General features: G+C 42.7%; 1 protein-coding gene across 1 annotated transcript in view; it reads right to left on the reverse strand.

Annotated features, from left to right (window-relative positions):
- Positions 1-4,943: 4,943 nt before the first annotated feature.
- mtx1a (metaxin 1a) overlaps positions 4,944-24,358 on the reverse strand; it is a 21,529-nt gene continuing 2,114 nt past the window's right edge. Inside the window, exons 2-8 of the mRNA XM_050046182.1 lie at positions 18,568-18,637; positions 18,386-18,465; positions 11,149-11,241; positions 10,865-11,047; positions 7,812-7,888; positions 7,379-7,536; positions 4,944-5,410 (exon numbers count right to left, since the gene is read on the reverse strand). Coding sequence (XP_049902139.1) covers positions 5,175-5,410; positions 7,379-7,536; positions 7,812-7,888; positions 10,865-11,047; positions 11,149-11,241; positions 18,386-18,465; positions 18,568-18,637 — 897 coding nt within the window. The 3' untranslated portion in view covers positions 4,944-5,174. The remainder of the gene's footprint in view (positions 5,411-7,378; positions 7,537-7,811; positions 7,889-10,864; positions 11,048-11,148; positions 11,242-18,385; positions 18,466-18,567; positions 18,638-24,358) is intronic.

Consider the following 24,358-nt stretch of genomic DNA (forward strand, 5'->3'; position numbering starts at 1 on the left):
TAAATGTGTTTAGTTTTATTTTAAAGCACTTTATTATATAATATATTCAACAAAATATCTGTTTTTTTGGGTGTTTTTCTTATAATATACAAAGTTGTTGTTTCACTAACTTCAAGGTTCAGTTATGTCAGATTCAGGAGGATTTAGTGGCATCTAGTGGTGAGGATTGTTGATTGCAACCGGCTGAAACTTCTGGTTAGAATGACTTCAGTGTCCATTGTTCAGGAGGTTTTTACTGGGAGCTGAGTTATCAGCAGAGGTCTCTTCCTCTCCAAAACAAAAATACTGAAGAAAGCATTAATTCATTTTCCGTAAGCCTTTATCCTGTTAGAGGTCGCGGGGGGCTGGAGCCTATCCCAGCTGTCACTGGGCGAGAAGCGGGGTTCACCCTGGACAGGTCACCAGACTATCACAGGGCTGACACACAAGCCCTTTTTAGATAGGAATTGTGCAAATTTGCAGGAAAGCCCAATCAGTCTTTTTTCAGCAATGGCAGTATAAAAGCAAAATCGGGGAGTGCAGCAAAATGCCGTCTACCTACTTTTGTTTATACAGAATGTGCCTTTTTCGGGGAATGGCCTCTTCGTTTGCGAGGACAAGGAGGGCGCGCAATTCCTTGTCTCCCCAGTTGCTCATCTTTACAGTGTGTCAGGTTTGTGTTTCCCTCTTGCTACTAGCTGCTTGCTAATTCCTGCTATCAGCTGTTTCCTGTTTATCCACCGCCAGTGGGTCTCACGTGCAGCGTCATCAACAGCTCCTCCCACTTGGGAAGGCTGCCTCGGTCTAAAAGGGTTCCGCCAATATGTCTACCCTATGAGGCGGAAAATTGGGCACCTCGGATCAACTCGCCATTCCAGCTCTGTGTGTCTAAACGCTCGCCATTACATTTATTTAAGAGAGTACAGGTGTGAGTATTAATTATGTATTCTGTGATTAGACAAATGTAACTAGATTATGTTTAGACATTTTGGAAAATAACTGAAAATAAGTGATTAACGGTAACATTTAAAAGTGGCCTGACTGACGCTCTGTGCTGCAGTAAACACTCCATTATCCATCACATCAGTCAGTCTCCTTTGTTACCAGCAGCAGGGCAGGGGTCAGGAGCTGACTGGGAGTCTCTCTGTCCATTCAGCTTTTGTTCTGGACCTCCTTTCAGTTCTCCAGTGACCGAACAGAGGGTCCAGAACCAGACTGTGAGAGCCCTTTACTGCAGGCTTAGAGTGTGGTCTTGTCATGACATCTTTGTGAGAACCAGTTTCAGTTTTGGATCGGTCAAAGTTGTAAAACAAAGAGCGAAACGTGATCTGTGTTGTGTCTGAACACAACCAGAGAGGCAGATTCTGCCTGGAGTCTCAACTCAGGGCAAAGAATCCACTAGAGATGACTCTACAGGAAAAGTGACAGCAGGTCGAGTCTGTCATGTGTGAGCACTTCATGCAAGGATCCATTGAAAACCGTTTATTTTAACACAGGGATGTAGCTACTATTGATCACACCCACATCTTTTTTTTAAGTTTTAACATTTTTGTTTTTTAGATCAGATTCCAATAATTTGTAACGTGATGCGCCAGCTGGTTTGTTACATCAAACAGACTCCATGTGATCCTGTGATCCCTTGATTCTCGTCTGATCGCATGATATCGTGAGAATCAAGCTGCTGTGCAAAGTTAAAAAAATTCACCTGTTTTAGGAAAGGAAACAAAGTAATTTAGGAGTCTGCACCAGGACTACATACCTGACACCAGCCGATTATGTCTAGAAATAAATGCATAAAAAATATAATACATGGTTAAATTTTTGTCTCTTTTTCCTAAAATACTGAGAAATGTGTCCAGAGTTTGGTTGGTGGTCGGTAACAAATGTCTGACAATGGTGGAGCTCTGCTTGAGGAATTTGGATTCACAATCTCAGTGACCCGGGGCTTTTGGGGCCCCTAGGGTCTGCGGCCTCGTTAACATCCGGCCCTGCTGCTGTTAGCACTCCTGATGTGAGCTGGGCACTGTTGTCTTGTCTGTTACAGTAAAAGATGTAACCTGGGAGTGTTTTGGGGGAACAGATCCAAACTGTGATGAAATGAGTGTTTCTGCTGTGGTTCTCTCTGCAGGCCTCCTCTCACACTTTGGGACTGTTTGTTTCTGCCTCTGGAGTGTTGCCATGGAAACCTGCGTTTAACAGCAGGTGAGGGGAGGGAGGAAACTCCACCTCCACCCTCCGATGGCAGCAGTCTGACTTCTTTTTCCTCCTCCTGTCGGAGTGTGAAAGTGAAGCGTGTGTAGAGTAAAAAGAGCAGAGACAGTCAGACTGAACCTGAGTCCTCGCAGTGTTTGGGTTCAGATTGTGTTCGAGGTTCTCGGTCCAGAAGACTACGAATTCAACTCCACAAACTGCTTCCAGATCAGCTCGTTAAACCCGGCTGCTGACACACACACATGAACGCACAGCAGGGTGAACAGGAGCCAGGGCAGATTCCTGTGTGATGGCGTCATGTGCAGCTGTAAGTCCCCGGGGTCCGGACCCGGTCAGGGAGGGTGGAGACGAGGGAGAGGGGGGGCTGAAGTCAAAAAACATGTGCATGTTGTCGTCCTCTGCTGTTTCATTGTTCTCTTGTTCGTTTTTCCAGTTTATGTAAGACTCATGATGTCAGGAGTGGATTAACCCCCTACTGTACCTGATCTCCCTCCAAAGAGAAAACCTACCCAGTGCCCCCCCGCTGAACGACTACCAGCGCCACATCTCCTGTCTGTTAGTTACTTTGTGATAATTTGATAATTGTGGTGATAATAAGTTTAAAGAAGTGAGGCTGGAACAATGTCCTGGACCAGCACCATCAATCTGAGTGAAGAAATATCTCCCCCTCCTTCCTTTACCACCACTGAGGGGCCCTTAAGTTAAGGCCCTTAACCCCAGCTGGGGCCCCCAGGCAGGTTGTCTGCTTTGTAACAATTACCAAACTTGGCATAGAAGTGTCCCAGATTCTGCACTGGGCGTCTTACACAACACACTACACAAGATTCCTGAAGTTCCTAAATGCCCGACGCTCATTTCTGTTACTGGAAATCCTGTACTCAATTCGGTTCCCAAACGTCCCTTACTCATTTTGGTTCCCAAACGTCCCTTACTCATTTTAGTTCCTGAACAGCCCATACTCATTTTAGTTCCTGAACAGCCCATACTCATTTTAGTTCCCAAATGCCCCTTCCTCATTTCAGTTCTGTAACACCCTGTACTCATTTTAGTTCCCGAATGCCCCATAGTTATTTTAGTTCCTGAACACCCCAAACTCATTGTAGTTCCCAAATGCCCCTTTCTCATTTTAGTTCCCAAACACCCCTTACTCATTTTAGTTACCAAGCGTCCTACAATTATTCCCTTAATGGCCCACATTTATTTAGTTCCTAAATGCCCCATGCTCATTATAGTCCTGTAAAGCCCTGTACTCATTTTAGTTCCCAAACACCCCAGTCATTTTAGTTCCTGAAAGTCTCATACTATTTTTAGTTCCCGAACACCCCTTACTCATTTTAGTTCCTAAATGCCACTTTCTCATTTCAGGTCCTGAATGCCCCATATTTAAATTCCCAAATGCCCCTTCCTCATATCAGTCCCCTAAAACCCTTTACTCATTTTAGTTCCCCAACACCAATTCTCATTTTAATTTCTGAACACCCTATAGTCATTCCCCTATGTCCATGCTTATTTTAGTTCCCAAAGTCCTCGTACTCATTTTAATTACCAAGCGTCCTACAATCATTTCCTTAACGGCCCACATTCATTTAGTTCCTTATGCCTCACGCTCATTACAGTCCTGCAATGCCCCGTACTCATTGTAGTTCCCAAAAGCCCCATATACATTTTAGTTCCTGAGTGCCTCATACTCATTTTAGTTCCCAAACACCCCTTACTCATTTTAGTTACCAAGCATCCTACAATTATTCCCTTAATGGCCCACATTTATTTAGTTCCTAAATGCCCCATGCTCATTATAGTCCTGTAAAGCCCTGTACTCATTTTAGTTCCCAAACACCCCAGTCATTTTAGTTCCTGAAAGTCTCATACTCCTTTTAGTTCCCGAACACTCCATACTAATTTTAATTCCCAATCATCCCTTTCTCATTTCAGGTCCTGAATGCCCCATATTTAAATTCCCAAATGCCCCCTCCTCATATCAGTTCCCTAACACCCTTTACTCATTTTAGTTCCCCAACACCCATTCTCATTTTAATTCCTGAACGCCCTATCGTCATTGTAGTTCCCATATGTCCATACTTATTTCAGTTCCCAAAGTCCTTGTACTCATTTTAATTACCAAGCGTCCTACAATAATTTCCTTAACGGCCCACATTCATTTAGTTCCTAATGCCTCACGTTCATTATAGTTCCTGCAATGCTTTGTACTCATTGTAGTTCCCAAAAGCCCCAGCTTGTTTCAGTTTCTAAACACATGTAATCATTTTAGTTCCCAACAGGCCACACTCTTTTACGATCCCAAATGCCTAGTATTCATTTTAGTTCCCCAGTGCCCCACTGTCATTTTGGTTCCCAAATGTCCCACTGTTTCCCTTTAGTTCCCTGATGTCCAGGTATTATCAGACTGATATCATGGATGTCTTCTCTGACATTATGTCTAATCACACATTACATCATCATCCTGATTTGTTGCTATCTATCTATCTATCTATCTATCTACATACATATAGATATGTAAAGAAAGACATAGAAATATTCATTTATATGTATACTATGTTGATTAAATATTTTAATCTAGTTTTATTTTAAATATTTTATTAATTTTCAGAGAATGTCTTTAATAAAAAAAACATAAAAACCAAATCAGAATTAATTTATTTTTTAAGGAAAAGGCCAATCCATGTTTCTTCTTAAAAGATCAGTTAGTTTAAAAAAAGTGAAAAAAAAAAAAAAAAAGGAACTCACATAAAATATCCAGAGAATTATCTTTTAATTAATTTCTGTACATAAACCACCAACGTCCACTTCCTGTCCACTGAAAGGCTCCTTGACGTGTTGGTGACTCTTATTTTTTTTTAATAATACCGACACTTTTCTTTGGTGACAGTAAAACTCTTCAGGGTGAGATACGACTAATTACTTCCTTTAACATTTACTTCCGTCCATTAAGTCCCATGATGCCTCTGTTTGGACGCTGCATCTCCTCAGCCGTCTCCCTCGTCCTCGTCGTGAGATCCCATAGGTTGCAGGTCGGGCGGCTCCTCCAGCGCCTCCTGCTGGATGTGTTGGATGGACACAATGCCAGTCAGCAGAGCGTAGCTCAGCATGGCGCCCAGAGCCACCAGAGCTGACAGCAGCTGCTTCCTGCGCTTGTTGGGGACATTATCAAAGTCTCCGCCTTCAGAATGTGTCGTAGAGGACGTTTTCTGACTGTAGCTCTCTGAAAGACAAAATGGAGGATGTCAGTGAAACGTTTAATATTATCATTCAAAAATTCTGGTGTTAAGGCCCTGACATTGACCAAAGTCGGACCGTCGGTGAGCGTCTGTCGCCCTAGTTTTTGCGGTGTGTCCCGCACCGCCAGCACTTCGGTGTCGGCGGCTTTTCGGCTGATTGAGCATGTTGAATTGGCGGCGGAGCTTGTGGGTGAGAGAGATCACTCTGATTGGCTGTTCAGGTTTTATTTCCTCGACCCTGTAGTGAGAGAATCTGCCTGTAGTGAAACCAGGGCTAACCGGTGCTTCCTCCTCAGGCTCCACTTCACTCAGTTGCCCCACAGATCCACTACTTCTTCACACTTTAACCTGAATAACAAACTGGGGCTAGCTGGGAGCGGCTAGCGGAGCGTTAGCTGCAGCATGACCGGAGGGAAGCACAGGTAGTTAGCCTCTGCTAGCCTCCCAGCTAGCCCCGGCTCTCCGTTTGAATCCAAACGGAGAGCCGGAGCTAGCTGGGAGCGGTTAGCAGAGCGTTAGCCGCAGCATGACTGGAGGGAAGCACAGCCAGTTAGCCTCTGCTAGTCTCTGAGCTAGCCCCGGCTCTCCGTTTGTATCCAACCGGAGCACCGAGCCCTGGTTTGTTATTCAGGTTAAAGTGGGAAGAAGCAGCGGGTTTATCGGGCAGCTGAGTGAAGTGGAGCCTGCGGAGGAAACACCGGGACCGTCTGGATGTAATAGTCCGTGGAGGTGCTGCGGTGCTCGGATGCACAGATAGGAAACCCCTCGGCTGTCAGGATGTACCACTCTCTCACTCCGCTCTCTGTCACGCATACGCAGAACGTACGTGCTACTTGGCCGTCGGATGTAGTCTGTGTAGTGTGTTCAAATGCAACTGACACAGGGCGACATGAGGCGACATGAGGCGACATGAGGCGACGTAGACGACGCAACAGTTGGCTTTCGTTGCCGCTAGTTCTTTGATGTCGGTTTGGTGTGTCCGCACCTTTACAGTAAAACAGAAGCAGAATTCATATTTGCATGACAACACAAAACAATAATGCAGGTACCAGTTTTTTATTTGTGAATTGCAGACCCCTTTACTGTTTGTAAACAGTATGACGTTTTTTGGTGGTCGGGGCTTAGCTGGAGGCCAAACAATTCTCCACAGACATTAGCTAGCGCTAGCTAGCAAGTTCTGTTGGCTTGTTTTAGACGGCTGGTTTTGAGCCATGACTCCTTCTATTCTGGCTCCCAATAACAAAACGAGACGATAGTTTAAGACTCCAGTGTAGCCTACAGCCCTGTGGTGGAGAGTCCTGTTTTGCCTTAAGCTAACATACTAACGAACTAAACTGTGACTTCGGCCCTCAAAGCCTCTACGAGTCTCATACAATGCAGTTTTGTGTCCTTGTCTTTAGCTGGGGAGGATTTCTGATTACAAAACACAAAACTGAGTCCATGTCATGGTCTCTGACATTCTGTACACAACCTCATAATGTATTGTAAACATCTGGTGTACACGCTATCGTTAGTTTACTCCACCAAATACATGCATCTATCTGGTGACTGAATATTGGGCCACTTACTTATGTCTTCTACACACTCACTAACAGCACACAGATCTGGAAGTCGGTCACCACTTGTTGACGTCTATTTGTTTAGGTAGCACTCATGATCTTTGGTGGTTAATGCCCCTGCACTGCTTGACAAGATTTTGCACTTTGCGACACTTACTTTGTCAAACTGTGTGCACACCCTTACATACATCATCGTTTACAATCTAAAAGGGTCTATAAACACTTCATAAGCTCAGTAATCTTTTCACACAGTTTCCCCTCCTTGAAACAAACAATGAGACAATCTGTTGATACGATGTCATTCGGTGATGTCATATAAACCTCATGGAAGTAAACGATGAGAACATGTTGGAGTGAAGTTCAGCTGATCTACGGTCAGGTGTGTGGTCTCACCTCTGCCGTCTCGGGGGAAGTAGAGCAGCAGGATGTTGCTGCAGAAGTTGCACAGGTTGTCCAGAGACTTCAGATGCTGCTGCAGTTTCCCGTTGGGCAGTTTGGACTTCAGGATGGGCGCCAAGTGACCGAACACATAGGCGTCAAGAGACGAGGGCCTGCAGAGTCACAGAAGGTTCAGTTTTATATTGTTTTATGGTCTCTTTCATGAGTCACACTTTCTACAGCAATATCCAGAAACAGTTAGACGAGATATCTCTTAAATATAAAAGGTGCTGAGTCAAAGACAACCTGGACATTTCATTCAAAAAGCCTCTTCAGTGAACAATCGTGTGATGGTCGTTAGAGTGACATTATTGTGTCAGTCCAACTAAAACCTGACATTTAAAATACATGTTTGACCTCTTCTTCATTATAAACTGGATGAACTTACGAGTCCCCAAAGAAGAACTTGTGTGAGCCGAGTCGTTGGGAGAGCAGGTTCATGCACTCTGCAGCATCACGGTACAACTGAAAAACACAACAACATTTTAATGTTTGTCTTCAATAGAGATCTGTAGAGAGATGTAATGGTACACAGGAGTCATGGTTCGGTGTGAATTCAGTGCAGCGGAACAAACAATAATGCCGGAGGATCTGTTCCGTTTTTGTTGTTTTTTCTTTTCAACAGAGAGTAGTGCAAGTGTCAAAGAGAGACACAATCCTCCTGCTAGGGACTGAGGTAACATTTGGCCCAGTGGCAACTTTGGTAAATGTTTTTTACTTCTACTGTCTGAGACGCCCACAACAAATCAAATGAGACTGGACAATGAAAGCATAACTACGTACTGCTTTCCATGGAGAGAGGCAGCTAATTATCCCAAAACTGAGGCATGGACGTCCATGACAAGAAAGCACTACTGTGGTTTTAGAAGGTTTGTGAACTACTGCTCTGTTGTGAACATCTAATTAAAATGAAAGGACTCTCTCCGTGTGTCTGTCAGTCTATCAATTTTCTTGACAACTGTTCACCCGATTGACTTCACACTTGGCAGGTACGTTTTGCTCAGGAAGCAAGCAATACTGGAGGCCGAGCAATAGTATTGAATGGCACTGTACTAGTTTACAACTAATACCATGAAAATCCTGCTGCTGTGTGTTTTGTGTCCACCAAAGTGTTTTTTTTACCTAGCTGAAAATGCCAGTCACTCCTCAGGAAACACCCAGCTGGAAGCGCTTGAGAGTGCTTTGGAGGAGCAGCATATTTTCAGATGAGAGGCTGTGAGTGTGTCTGGTTGCTATGATGAAGAATATCCTTGGAAGTAAAAATGTTGACACAAGGTAGAGTACTTGCTGTGGATGAAGGCTGAAGCACGAAGGGAGAGAGGATGGACCGCTGGTCTGTGTGGGTTCAGTATCAATTTCTCCTCCACTGTTTTTGTTGTTCAGCGATGTGATAGTTGAGCCCCTTTCCCACTGCACAAAAAAACCCACTCAGGCCTTGATCACACAGAAAGTGTTTTAGCAGCCGAAGGTGGCTTTCTGTAATTGTTTTTGATGAGAATGAAGCTTTTTGCTTGCTGTTTTTGTATTGCTACACGCCTTGTGTTTCTGTGCTCTAGGAGCGTGACATTTTTCTGGGAGCACTCTGAACTGAGGCAGATTGTGATTTGTGATATTGTGCTTTATAAATAAAACTGATTGATTGAAATTGATTGAACTCCTTGAGTTGAAAAAGAGAGGCGGGCCTTTTGTGGTGGTCATGAAAGCTAGTTTACAGTTGGTTAACAATGGAGGAGAAACTGGTGGTAGCTGTTGCTGGATACCCAGAGCTATATGATTTTAGAAACCGCAGTTACTACGATCTCAATGGAAAACAGCAGGCGTGGAAGCGTATAAGTGCAGTACTTGAAACAGCCATCATGGAGGCAAAGCTCCTGGACCAACTGGTGGTGCTCGCCATGATCCACCCTCTTTTTTAGGGTCTCATGCACCCCCACGGATCTTTGTTTCCCTGTGCCCAACAAACTGAGCGCTTTCTGTGTGATTGGGGCCTAACACCTGCAAACATCTGGCTTTTGTATGTAATGGGAAGGGTTACAATCAGCCTTCGTGCCCGGGTAAAATGACTCTGCAGCAGTCATGGGAATTTATCAGCTTGGATCAGCACAGGAGGAAACACAACACCCAGCCCCTTTACTGGCAAGCTGCAATGATGCATCACCACGAACTACCATCCATCTCCGCCCAAGCAGCGCTTGAACATCGATTCAAATGTGTCTGCATCGAGTTTAAATAAGTAAGAGATGTATAAGACGATGTAACCACAGTAAAGTTTTCACAGGCCTACATGCTGCTTTTCACCGTTTACTCACCATTTACTAACACATAACTCTTATCTATTGGGTGAGGGGGAAGGAGTCTATAGCTTATTTTTAGCAGGTTTTCTTGTATTTAATGAACCTGTGTTCACATGCTAATTTTGGTGGAAAGGGGTAATAGTCTTTGTGGTTGGTTTATTGTCCCACCCCTCCTCCACTGTGATTGGACGGCTGGGTAAAAAGTGACAGTGACGAGTGCAGCATTTACCCAAAGTTAAACATTTTTCAACTCTTATAACACCAAACATGCAGCACTCAGCACAGAATTCACACCCTTAGTGTAAATATGCAGCACTCCCACTGAAAAAGAATAAAACAAATATGATAAAAAGCTTTGGTGGACACACCCCCTTGATTCTGGGAATGTATCTCTTCAGAGACTAAAGGTTGGTGTGGTGGATTACTCATCCTGATGGCAGCAAATAGAGAAAAGTCACCAAACACATGAAGAAGAATCCTCAGAACGTCATAACAATCTGTGATTCAGTAGCTGTTAAAGGGACCACTTCACTGACATCATCCATCACTGGATGTTTCCTTTAACCCGATTAGTTCCACAGCTGGTTTCTGCTTCTGAAGAAGCAGCTGAAAACTGTTTCATTTTTTTTCTGAGCTCAAAGTGTCTAAAACTAAGTCACCATGGACAGAAACATTTCAGAAAACACATCAATGCCAACTTGACTTTTTCTTCATTCCTGTAAAGTTTTCATGCTGACAGGAACAAATTGTTCTTTAACCACCTTCCTCTGACCTCTGACCTGTTTCCACACATCGTTCCATAACTGCAGTTTTCCTACAGAAACATTTTTCCTTTCACTGTAAATCGTTCCAAACCACTTCAAGGAGCCTGAACACATGGAAACATGGAGATCCCTGAACGAGCTGGAAAAATGTTGAGCTGCTGCATGTTGATGATGTTACTGCAGCAGATTAAAGTCACATTGTTTCCGTCTCAAGAAACTCAGACAAACACAAAGGAACAAGTGCTTCTCAGACACAACGATTCACTAAGTCTCAAGACAGTTTAATTTTCAGCACTTAAATGTTTCTCAGGTCGCTGCATAAATCCAGGATGGAAACTCTTACAAACACACTCGAGAGGTGAACTTTCCTGCCGCGTCCTCACCTCCTTCTCCAGCTCCTCTCCGGCCTCCAGGCTCTCGTCTCCGCGCAACAGTCGCAGTTTTTCCAGCTGACTACGTTGCATCCGCCCCGGCAGGAAGAAGTTCAGAGGGAAAGGCATGTGCTCTGCGTACCAGCGGCGAGTCACATCCACGTAGTTCTTCGGCTCGATCCAGAACGTGTAGATCTACGATGGACAAAATCCATCCTCAACATGTGCGCAGCAGAGTTTCTGTTTCTGTTAATAAATTCATGTCTCATGGATCAAAGAGTGCGTCTGTTTCTCACCAGAGCAGGTTTGAGTTTCTCCTCCAGCAGAGAGATGAAGGCCAGACTGTCAGCTCCCTCCTTGGCCGACAGATCGTAGTCTGCATTGTATTTCTGGAAAACACACATCAGATTTTTAAAACCTCCTGACGCATAAACAAAACACAGCAACAGGAGAACACACAGACCTGCTGCCCCTGGTGTCACATGCTGCAGCAGGTGATCAAAACTTCTATAAACGGTTGAATGTTCCTGAGCTGACAGAGATACCTGAGTGAAGGTGTCAGTGTTTCAAAGGAACCAGTTCACACCACGTCTAAACTCAAAGTGTCTCTGCTGAAGGACAGGAGCTTCTGAAACAACGACCGTCAGCTCACTCAGTGTAAAAGTCCATAGTACAGGCAGGCAGTCCAAAAATGCATCCGAGGCACTCTGACTGTAGTTAGAAATCCTTTATTAATACATGGATAAACCAACGTGTTTAGACTAGAGGGTCTTCAACAGGGTGAAGGTGACCCTGAACATGTTGACTGTAAGGCCAGTCGTCGTTTTTTATCTTTATATTATTTGCCCCATCCTTGAAAAGCAAGATTGTTTTTTACAACAAACTACATAGAGCCTTAACCCAGTGCAGCACTCCCTATTTTCCCTCATCAGGAGCTTCTGAAATGTTTCAGTGGACATTTAAACTGTGACAGAGCCAAAGTGCAGCTGTACATTGTGCACATTTAGTCCTATTAGACTACAAGTGTTTTGTTTGTCTTAAGGATGGCACAAGAGGAAAGGTCACAGGGTTCATTTTCTGTGAAACAAGAATGAAATCAGGACATGGACTCAAAATTAAAATTAGATTTTAGTATTTTGATGCCTCTGCACCAGTGATAGCCACAGCCGGAGGCATTATGCTTTCAGATTGTCTGTAGGCCTGTCGCGATATGCGATAAGCCGGTTAATTGCACAGTAAATTAAAAGGGAGACAGTAACTTTTCCAGCTGCGATTAAGAGCGTTCACTGCCGTGCATCGTCTGGCAGCCAGGTGAGTTGGTTCATTAGCGTAATGAACGGAGGGAAAGCTCTTGTCATCGAGTGTCTTTGTCTCTGTGGGGGAGGCGGGCCTATGGGCTACACACACACACACACACACACACACACACACACTGCAATCTTCGTGAGGGGGAGATGAGGCGGAGAAAAAAAAAAAGAGAGTTGAGCATAAGAGAAAGACAGGGAACTTGTTCCTAAACCAAATGCCACGGCCCCTGTGTGGGAGTGTTTTGGATTAAAACCAAATGACAGAGGGGAGCCCAGTAATTTGGAGAGTCTATTTTTTTATATTTACTTATTTATTTTGATATTTATACCTGATATTTCGGACATTTAAATTTTCTTTTTTGCAGTCCTAAATATTCTTGTTAAATAAATGTTTATTTCTCTTTAAAAGGGTGTACTTGCATCATTATGCCTTTATTATCATTATATAAGTTTGAAAAATTATCTAAAAACAGCAAAATTACAACAATAATAAAAATGGTCTTGAAAGCACAATATTACGCAATATTATCGCTTATCGCAATAATTTCTGACACAATTAATCGCCCAGCAAAATTTGTTATTGTGACAGGCCTAGTTGTCTGTCTGTCTGTCTGTCTGTACCATTCTCATAAACGTGGTATCTCAAGAACACCTTGATTAGATCAAGATTATGGTGGTCAAAGGTCACTGTGACCTTGCATCTGTCTCATTCTTGTGAATGTGATATCTCCAGAACACCTTGAGGGAATTTCTTCAAATTTGACACAAACATCCACTTGGACTGAAGAATGAACTCATTAGAATTTGGTGATAAGAGGTGAAGGTCATTGTGACCTCACAAAACATGTTTTTGGCCATAATTCAAGAATTTTAATGTACTGTCTTTATTGATATCCTACATATACATGAACTCAGGTCTATTTTATGAACCTAAAATATAAGGTTATTGTAGCTGAAACTAACTCTCCAGTCAGTCGCCACTGCAGAAGAAGACGGTGCAATGATATGACATAATTAAAAGAACACAAGTCAAACCTCATATAAAGGAACACAATGGATGTATGATAATGGAGAGCACACACAGGACAACAGAAACAGAGTTTTGAACAATTAATATGTGCTTTTGGAAGAGTTCTGCTAACAGCCCTGTCTGCATACATGTGTGTTAAAAGTCTCCAGAGATAACAGAGAAAGCTTGCAGAGACGGGACATCATGATCGTCTTGAGGTCTTCATTTATTCACTAAATCCGTTTCCATAGCACTAATAGTCACCTGGTTGCTACCTTTTACAGTACACCAACTTTTCCACCTCCCCCAAGGGTATAAACTTTTTATTGAGAGATTTCTCTGACATTTTTGGTGTTTCCACTCAGGCTTTTATCGAGCAAGTTGAAAAGTTTCACCAGGAGATGCCAGAGGAAATGTGAAATGGTCTCCAAAGTCATCAGAATTCATCCTCTGAAAAGCAGGAATCTGGTCTGTTTTTATGATCCTCCCTGAATAAAAGTGCAGGTTGATTAAGTTCAGCTGAGAGCTGACTGAAGTTTGACTGGAAAAGAAGAATCCTCAGAAACAGAAGTGTGAAGTGTGAATTAATGGGAGTTAAATGTGAAGCCAGCAGTTTTCTCCTCTGAGCTTCTTCAGCAGCTCTCCTGTCGTTGTGGTTTCTGACCAACCTACCGCAGCGTGGAGGCACCGACCATGCTGGGTAATGTGTTCCAGCTGCCTGTTAGCTGCTGAACGCAGGCGGAGGCTCAGAGATGAAGGGAAACTGCAGCTGAAGGTCATGAAGAAAAGACTCAAACACAGAGAGTTGGGTGTTACGGACTCATCTCTCACACCTTATTTCTTCCTCTACAAATGCAGAACAGATTTCTGAGAGAAAGACATGAACATAAAGGTCTGAACAGGTCCTGACTAACTCACAAAGCTCTGTTCAGCTCTCAGTAAGAAAACATAGAGGATGAACATGGTGACACAGATTCTGTAACGAAAATATTCTTTGGAAGTATTTACTGGATACAATCTGATCCTGCTCTACAAACTTCCCTCTAGCCACTCTGCCATGAAGACTCAAGAGATGGAGTCCTGCTGAGACGGTCATCCCTCTGAACCTCCTTTAAAGTGACTGTTGGGTTCTTCCTGGCTGAGCCTCTTCTTTCCTGGTTACTCAGAAATGCCAGACGGCCAACTCTGGGAAGAGTCCTGGTGGTTCCACACTTCTTAGATTTCACAATTAGGTCACTGTGCTCCTGGGAACACTCAAAACTTCAAAATAGTTTTATACCATGCCCTGATCTACGCCTCACCGCAATTTTATTATTATTATCATCTATGGCTGGCTACCAGTAAGACAGAGATCCAAGGATATTATATGAAAGGTTATTCTTTCAGTTTGCTCAACACAATTATCAGGCTACCTAATATGAAAACATGCATGACACAGAAACAGTACAGAGCGCCAGTCAGGTGGAATTCACTGCCAGTGTACATGAATCACGAGAATATTAAGGACTGGTTCAAAGTTTTCCATGACCTCATGACCTGAGGTTGCAGAAACAAGCAGCCGAAATGAGATTCTTCCCAAGGGCGGCCAGGCTCAGCCTTAGAGTTCGGGTAAGGAACTCGGATATCTGGAGGGAGCTCGGAGTAGAGTCGCTGCTCCTTGGCATCAAAAGGGGTCAGTTGAGGTGGTTCGGGCATCTGATCAGGATCTTCCTGGGCGCCTTCCATTAGAGGTGTTCTGGGTACAACCCACTGATAGGAGGCCCCGGGGCAGACCCAGGACACACTGGCGGGATTAAGTATCTTGTCTGGCCTGCGAATGCCTCGGGGTTGGTGACTAAATATATAATTCAAGGCCAGTCGGCAAAGGTTATAAAGAGGCATATAGAATTAGAAGTTATTTGTATGAAGATAAAAATGTCAAGTCTGCTACGAGGTCTTAGGAACTGTGATTGATGTTTAATTCTGTGTTTGTTAAATGCATCACAACTTTGATTCTTTTCTTCACTTGATGTTAAAACAACAAGATGAGGCGTTTTGTTTGCTGTGTTTGTCTGTGATATTGTGTCCGTGACTGTATGTGTGTGGACCCCAGGAGGAGTAGCCAGTGCTTATGCTGGTGCTAATGGGGATCCAATAAAGAAAGAATGGCTTGAGTTCTGTCCTGACATGCAGTGTGGATTTTGGGACCTTTTATACTCAGGTATGCGTCTTTTTAAAGTATGTTCAATCAATTCAGTTTGCCACAGGTCGACTCCAGTCAAGTCCTAGACACTTCTCAGGGATCATTAAAGCATGCAGGATACACTGACACAGCAAAGGGTCTAAATACTGATGTAAAAGGTGGGACGGGAACTTAAAAGATTTTATAGATACCAGTGCCATCATTGATTCTGCTTATCGGCCTGATTTTTTTTTACAGATTGTCTTACTGATTCCTGATCTATTTTCTATGTGGAAAAAAGTAGGTCTACACAGGCTTTCAACCTCAACACAGCAAGACACTTCCTTCGCTCATATTCCATGAGGCATGAAATAAAGAATATTTGTACCAGAGTTTACGTCAGACTTCTGGCCAGTATCACATGTGCTTGTCTGGCAGATGAAAAAATCAATGGGGAAATGATCAGTGGGAAATATGCCACATAAATAAATGTATTTATTAATATCATACTAAATAGCCTATTAACATGTGATCTATAAGATATGTTGCCACGACAACTAAATTTATACTAGACCAGATTTTGGGATATTAATGACCAACAGGATCTGTTTATCCACCGGCGTCATAAAGAGTGCGCCCCTGCCTCTTCAGAGCATATGCCACATTCACGGCAGTCAAAGTTTTTCTCTTAGCGTGCTCGGTGTAGTTAGGTGATGGCATCACAGATCACGTTGTCCCAGAAAACCTTCAACAGAAGATGGTGGGTAGCAGACTTGGTGATTTATGGTGAGGCTTTCCACACAGTCCTTTTCCTCCTCTGCCTCTGCCACTAAACCTCTGATTAGTCGCTCTGTTCAACAGGCTTCACTTAGCTTATTTTCAAGTTATTCAATTTGAAGTGTTTTATTGCTGTTTAAATGTAGGCTGTTACATGTCAATTTAAAACATATGTCAGGTCGATGTTCTATATGGCCGGGATTCTAGAGTATTAACAGCTACACTGGCTGTCAAAAAAAAAACCCTGATTTGTGCTGCATTTGTTTTCATTGGTTTTCTTGGTCAAAGAAAAAATCTGCTCAGCATGCATGCGTGGTGCTAATGTTTGTGTAACATAGCTGTAATGGATGTGCTGCTCAGTCGGGAAGCAGTGGCACTCGTGCGTACAATGTGAAACACATGACGTTCCTGGAATTTCAGCCCATGTTGCGTCAAAAGATGTTTCAGCACAGTGCTGCTGTTTCCACCCTCACTTGAAATGATCATTTTAAAGACATTACAAACAGCTGCTGTCATCTCTCTTGGGGGCGGCAGAAGCTCAGTCCATAGGGACTTGGCTTGGGAATTGGAGGGTCACCGATTCAATCCCTTTATGGTGCCAGTTCGCCCCCTGGGCACTGTCTAGGTGCCCTTGCGCAATGCACTGAACCTTCAACTGCTCAGGGCGCTCGTCCAAAGCAGCCCCCTCGCTCTGACATCTCTCCATTTGATGCATGTATAGGTCCTGTTTGTACATGTGAGTATTTCGGACCTGTGTAAAAATGAATTTCCCCTCAGGGATTAATAAAGTATATCATCTTCTTTCTTTTTCTTGAAATGAAGCTACGCTGTGGCCTGTTTCTTCCTCTCCATCATGACTCCTTCTTGTAGCAGGTTTCCAGCAGCGTAGACGCATGAGTTTGACATCACTGTTTTGTAATATGCAACTATCGGAAACTAGAATTACTGCCCGGTGGTTGTATGCCTCTGCACACCAGTCAAGTTGTTTACATCCATGTCTGTGACAACATGGATGCCTCACACACGTCTTCCCCCCGACAGCACAGAAGATACAATCAGCACAGTTTCAAAGAGGGCAAAATTAGAGTCACCAATTCAGTATCTGACCAAATGTCTCCCCTTCTGTTCCTGAGATATGATGTTGAATAATGGCCAGAAAAGTGTTTTTGCAGAACATCAATATATTCCAGTGAAGTTCACCTTTGACCTTTTGAATATAAAGTGTCATCACTTCATCCTATCAGACATCTGTTTGAAAATGTTGTCATAATTAGCATCAGAATTCTTGAGTCGTATCCAAAAAACATGTTTTGTGAGGTTAAATAACCTTGACCTTTGACCTTTGACCACCAAAATCTAATCAGTTCATCGCTGAGTCCAAGTGTTTGTGAAAAATTTGAAGAAATTCCCTCAAGGCATTCTTGAGATATCACGTTTAGGAGAATAGGACGTACAGACGAATGGGCAACCTGAAAACATAATGTCTTCAGCCAAAGCTATCGGCGGCGCAGAGGCATAAAAACATTCTGGCACTGATTAAAGGAACTGATGAGCTCAGAGGGACACCACTCTGATGGATCAGACTATTTGGAACTGATTCTTAATTTAACATGTTTTCATTTTGTCATTAAGAGTTACTGAAGGTAGAATAATGGATAACGATAATGTGTGCAAAAAGTAAAGCGGTCCAAAAACTTTCTGAAGCCACTGTTCACTGTTCATATTCTGTATGTAATATGTTGTCACATCCATCAGAGTTCTGCAGAGAAGAGTTCTGTAATGGAGTCGTAGTAGTTTAGTTTACAGCTGAGCTTTATGAGAACTATCAGCTCTGAAGGAATGTGTCTCTGGCTGCAGCTTCCTGTTGTTAAATGAGTTTTTCCAGTCGGCTGCAGAGCTCGCGCACACACACACACACACACACACACACACACACACACACACACACGACTAACTGTGTGTTCATGTGTGACATCATTTCTGCACGTATGAAACATGACATCACCACAGTCTGTGTGACTCAATTTTACTTTTAAAAAATAACAACAGAAAATTGTGACATGTAATAATTCAGAATGATATTTTTGCCTCATCTGATCAGTTCATAAATAATATTCTGGAATCTGTCTGATCCACATCTGAAAAGATCCATAAATATCTATAATACTAAATTGATTATTGAAATCTGATTTGTATTCATCAACAGTTTGACTAAAGTATTAACGATATACTGTGGTGTGTGTATCAGCCCTGATGCATGCTGGGAAGGGGGTGGTTACCTGTTTTCTGAGGTGGATGATGATGTCAGAGGGCCTGGACAGAGTCTCTTTCTGATTGGTCCTCAGAGTAGGAAGTGATCCTGTGAAACAAGAAACAAACAACATGAACAACAACAACAAGTTTCTTCTTCAGGTGTTTCTGAGTGAAACTAAATTTAATGTGTGTGTAGATGACGTCTCACCGCTGGGACTCCTCCAGGGGTTCGACATCTTTCTGAGTTTGAGAGGAGCTCCTGCAAACTGAGCGTAGGCCTGCAGAGAGACAGACACAACCACACGTCAACTACACAACAATAACACAACAACCACACGTCAACGTCACAACAATAACACAACAACCACACGTCAACGACACAACAATAACACAACAACCACACATCAACTACACAACAACCACACAACAATAACACAACAACCACGCATCAACGACACAACAAGCACACGTCAACGACACAACAATAACACAACAACCACACGTCAACTACACAACAATAACACAACAACCACACATCAACTACACAACAATAACACAACAACCACACGTCAACCACACATCAACTACACAACAACCACACGTCAACTACACAACAACCACACGTCAACTACACAACGCATCAACTACACAACACATCAACTACACAACACATAAACAAAACAACACATGAAATGCACCACTGTCGCACCACAAATGATGTTAAAGCACACCCTCTGTTGGAATGTTTCTTAAATAACATCCTCATATATTAGTTGATTATATTTTGTATTAATAATCTGAATCTGTAAAGTAACTAAATCTGTCAGGTAAATGTAGTGCAGTAAAAAGTATGATACTTTCCTCTAAGATGAAGTGCAGTAAATACCAAGTAGCATGAAATGGTAATACTAAGATAAAGTACAAGAACCTGTAAACTGTTGTTAAGTACAGTACTTAGTTACTCTCCACCACTGAGTTTAACACAGTCATGTATTAATGTTTAAAATAGACTCTCTTTGTTAGGTTTGACCAGCAAAAGTACATTCACTTCTTAAAGGTAGAAAAAACTACTATAAAGACGAGTACGTATTAAATACAGTATGAAGTGTACATGCTGGAATAAATGAGTAAATGTTGGAATGACTCAGTTCTTCTGCAAATAAAAAATAAAAGCTTCATTCTGAGTCGAGAAACTCGTTCAACTTTTACAACCAGAAAAAATGAGGAAGAATTTCCTCATAAATCTGCAGCCGTGAAGACGTTTGTTCCACACAGAGTGTGTGTGTGTGTGTGTGTGTGTGTGTGTGTGTGTGTGTGTGTGTGTGTGTGTGTTGGTAAAATCAACTGAAAAAACAAATCTGCCTTTGAAAAGCTATGAATCAGCTGTTATATTGATGCTTTTATTATTTCATTCAATACTATAAATGTTAACAGAGAATAAAACTGTATGAGTCAGACACTACATGAATTATTTACATTTCAAAAGAAGAATTATTAAATGATTTAAACTTCCATTTAATCGATGTCCCAACAGTGTTGCATGACAGGGGAGAATTGCCAGGTGCTAGACGTTTTTTTCTGCCCACTCCACTGACTTGACTGATGTGTCTGGCATTGTGAAATCAACCAGGTTATGTTCTTGGTTAACATAAAAGAAACAACCCAATCACTGCCACAGGGGGACTAATGCTGTTGTCAAGCAGTGCACCAGAACCAATAAGGAGTAATGGAGATGGAGATTATGGCCAAAATAATAATGATTTTTTACCAGTATTAAGATCGTGATTATTTATTACAATTATTCATTTTCTTTAAGGACAAAATATTTTTATTGCACTTTCACATTTAAATCAAAAGGACCCTGTACAAATCTTTGCATATAAATAGCCCCTGTTACACTGCCATTTTTTCTGCGAATGTTGGGCCGTTTTGCCGGCAAAGTGCGAGTGTTTAGACACACAGAGCTGGATTGGCAAGTTGATCCAAGGTGCCCAATTTTCCGCCTCGTAGGGTAGACATATTGGCGGAACCTTTTTGGTTTAAAAAGACCGAGGCAGCCTTCCGCAGTGGGAGGAGCTGTTGAAGACTTGTGGGAGGGGCTGTTGATGACGCCGCACGTGCGAGCCACTGGCGGTGGATAAACAGGAAACAGCTGATAGCAGGAATTAGCGAGCAGCTAGTAGCAAGAGGGAAACGCAAACCTGACAGACACTGTAAAGATGAGCAACTGGGGAGACAAAGCATTGCACGCCCTCCTTGCCCTCGCAAACGAAGAGGCCATTAACCGTCAGATGACGGGGACGGTGAAGAACGGGCCGACTTACAAGAGAATCGCTGAAGGACTGACCAGCCGCAGCTTCCCTCCCACGTCACTGTTTACGTCACACGCTGAGCTACATGTTTTGTTACTTGCTCACGCCCCCCATTGCCCCGAAAAAGGCACATTCTGTATAAACAAAAGTAGGTAGGCGGCATTTTGCTGCACTCCCTGATTTTGTTTTTATACTGCCAATGCTGAAAAAAGACTGATTGGGCTTTCCTGCAAATTTGCACAATTCCTATTTAAAAAGGGCTAATAAGACTCGTCCCTCTTCACAGAGCATCTCCTAAAGCATCTTTAAACAAAATTAGGGATGCACAATAATATCGGCACGTCATCGGTATCAGCCGATATCTGCTTCAAAATGAACAATAAGAATCAGCCATCATGCTTTTTATTATTTTGCACAGTGAATGAATATTACATACATTTAAAAGTATTGTATTTCATATCTCCATCTGGTGGACCATGGAAGAATAGATACAATGGACCTTTATCCTTATAATGATATTGTACCTGTATTTCATAGAGTGCCTGTTAGCAGGAAAGCTCTTTCAGCTCTGAGCAAAGCGCCATGGCGCCATCAAAAATAGATGGAGCACGTATCTTTATTAGCATCTGGGACATGCTGCAGCGCTTCTGCTGGAATGGAACCTTTGTAGAGTGTGAGTGTGAACAGCTAAGGTGGCTGCCTGGCGGAGAGCTGCACTCTCAGTAGAAATCAAATGCTGCTGCTGATTTCCTCTGTGCTTATTCTTAAACTTTGTGGCAGGAGACTTTTCAATGGTAGTGTCAAGCAGAAACCTGCGGGCTGAAAAATAATGCCAACAAGAAGTACCAAAAACTGCAGTTCCTCTAATGGCCACTTGAGGCTGGCTCCAGGAGCAAGTCAGTCCCCACAGACCGCCATGTTAAAGTGCCCAACTTTACAGCAGCAATAAACATGTTGCAAGCCTGGTACAAAATATGGTTTTGGTCTCTGTAGCTAATTCCAATATTCATGACAACTGTGTGGGCTGCATTTTTATATAAGTCATCCAGTTACATTTTATTAACGCTCAAAGTTACACATATTGGAGGGCGGGCTGCTTTGAGTGACAGGCTGTCCGTCCTCAGCTTCTCCACAGCTCCACCCTCTCGTCCAAATATGGTCACTTCTGGCTCCAGAAAGCCAAGATGGTGACGGCTGAAATGCCTAACTCCAGGTTTCAAAACAGGAGTCAACAAACCAACACGTCACGTCACTGTGCTCTTCTATTATTTTATAAGGCCTATGGGTAGTGTATATGCTGATGGGATTGCATCACCACGTCTTTTAATCTGTTTTTCTTGACAATAGATCGTCCTCTGTGGCACTGATAACTCATTACTATCATTACTTTGACCAGAAGCTCACCAAGATGTTTCTCTTCTCTATGAGTCCTGTGGTTAACCAGAACAAGCTTCTCGAGTCTCGACACAGCTGTACGAGTATAAAATGTATGCGACTCATAATCTATGTGCTAAATATGAATAAACACTGAAATGGGAAATGGCTTTCTTGAGTGTGAATGAATGTTTTCAATCAGACACAGAAACATTTCCTTCATGTTAACAGACACAAACCCGCTGTTATGCAACAGGTCCAGACTCACTCAGTCCAGCTGTGAGAGTCTAATTATAACTCTGAGAGTTTAACACACTTCCTGCTGGAGACTCAACAACAACAACAACAACAACAACAGCTAAAGGAAAAGTTCACCTCATCATCTGTCTGTCCGTCCGTCTGAAACAGAAACAGCTCCTCCATCATGATGAGGTCACTCTCACTTTCTCACTTCACCTGTCTGGGCACCTGAAGCCCCGCCTCCACTCTGTATTTTTTCCACGTAATACGGATTAATTAGATTTGTTTTACAAAGAATAACGACTTTGTAAAGACCAGCATGCAGAGCTGCAACAGAACAGATTTAAGAATCTCTTTAAATCGATTTATATTCAGCACAGTGAAGCTCAGACCTCAACAAACAAACAAAAAAAAGGATTTTAAGTACACAACACAGAGACGTTTCCAGACCAGCAGCAGACTGTGGTTCCTGCAGCACTTTGGAAAACCTGCCGGTGTGATTCCCAGCAGGCAGCGACAGTTTTCCAACCGCTCCATCATTACCCAGACTGCTCTGCGCTCAGATCTCTCTCCAACACAAGCATGTTCCAATCAGGTTTAATGACTCAGCGGAGCACTGCGGCCCTCAGCAGGGTCTGCAGGCTGCATCACCCTATCCACACTGTCACCAAAGTCTCAGGACCACATCAGTCTGTCTGCAGCAGCAGAGCATTCTGGGTGGTCAAGCCACAACCAATGTCTCCACTTAAAGGACAATTCCGCTGTTTGTCAGCCTCATATAGAGGTGCAGTAGAAACAGCTAAAGTCGTTGATGATCACAAACAAACAGCCCTGATCCATACTCGATAACGATGTCAGTTTGGGATAATTTTGCTTTCAATAATACAAACAATGCAATACAATACAAAGAGCAGAGGAGCAACAAACATCTGAAGCTGATAAATTACTGATCACTGTGATCGATCAACCAAAGTATGAACAGGACTAACAGCACCACAGCTGCTACATTCATCCTGCTTCTTTATTTCACATTTACAGCTACATTATTGCCTCTTGTCTGCTCTGTCTGTAATAAAATCACCTCGACTGCCTCCTGCTTCAGGCACTATGTGATGTCACTTCTGTAACATAATCAATCAGTGTGCAGAAAGACCTCAACTGAGACATATTTCTCTGAGACCAGCACACATACTGAGTGTACTAACATTTTTACACAACAGTGTAAGAAGCAACAGAGTGAGCATGTTTAAGTGTTTAGTCAGAGCAGCGTGTCAACACGTCAGCTAGACAGAAAATAAACCAGCGGAAGTCGAGACAAACAAACAGCAAAGTCAAACAGTGAGAAACAGACAGACAGCACGGTGTTAAAAGCTACTGTGGTGCCACCTGGTGGTCATATGAACAATTACATGCTACATGTCTGATCTGATTAAAACGTGCAATGAAATAAACTAGAGCTGCAGCAATTAATTCACTGACAGCAACTAACTGGCAACTATTTTGATAACTGAATAATTGTTTTAGTAATTTATTTTAACCTTTGCTGGTTTCATGATTATTATATGAGAGAATATGATGCTTTTCATTGTCATTCATGATAACAAACTGAACAGGATTTTTGGACGATGGGTCAGATAAAGCAAACTATTTGAAGACGTTACTAAGGACGCATGACAACACTGGCTTTAAAATGGCCTTTAAGAATCGACAAACATGCTTTTTCTTAAAAAGTCAAATAGTCATACCAAAAATTAGAAGAAAGAAAAAACATTGGTCCACAGGGGGAGACAGCGATCGGTCGCATTTTTGCCATTTTTAAGCATTTTTCTGTTGTTATAGCGCCACCCAGTTGCCAATTAGAGTTAAATTTCTCCACTCACCTTTAGGGATGCACCAAAATGAAAATTTGTGGCCGAAGCCGAATAATATTAAACGCTTGGCCGAATACCGAGTACCGAATATCGTTGTTTAGTTTTTCATTAGTTTTTGCAGATGAACCCCCTCCAGATTAGTGTTGTCACGGTACCAAAATTGGATCCCACTGTACGATACCAATGAAAATATCATGGTTCT

Source organism: Epinephelus moara, chromosome 6 (genome assembly GCF_006386435.1).
Source record: "Epinephelus moara isolate mb chromosome 6, YSFRI_EMoa_1.0, whole genome shotgun sequence".
NCBI lineage: Eukaryota > Metazoa > Chordata > Actinopteri > Perciformes > Serranidae > Epinephelus > Epinephelus moara.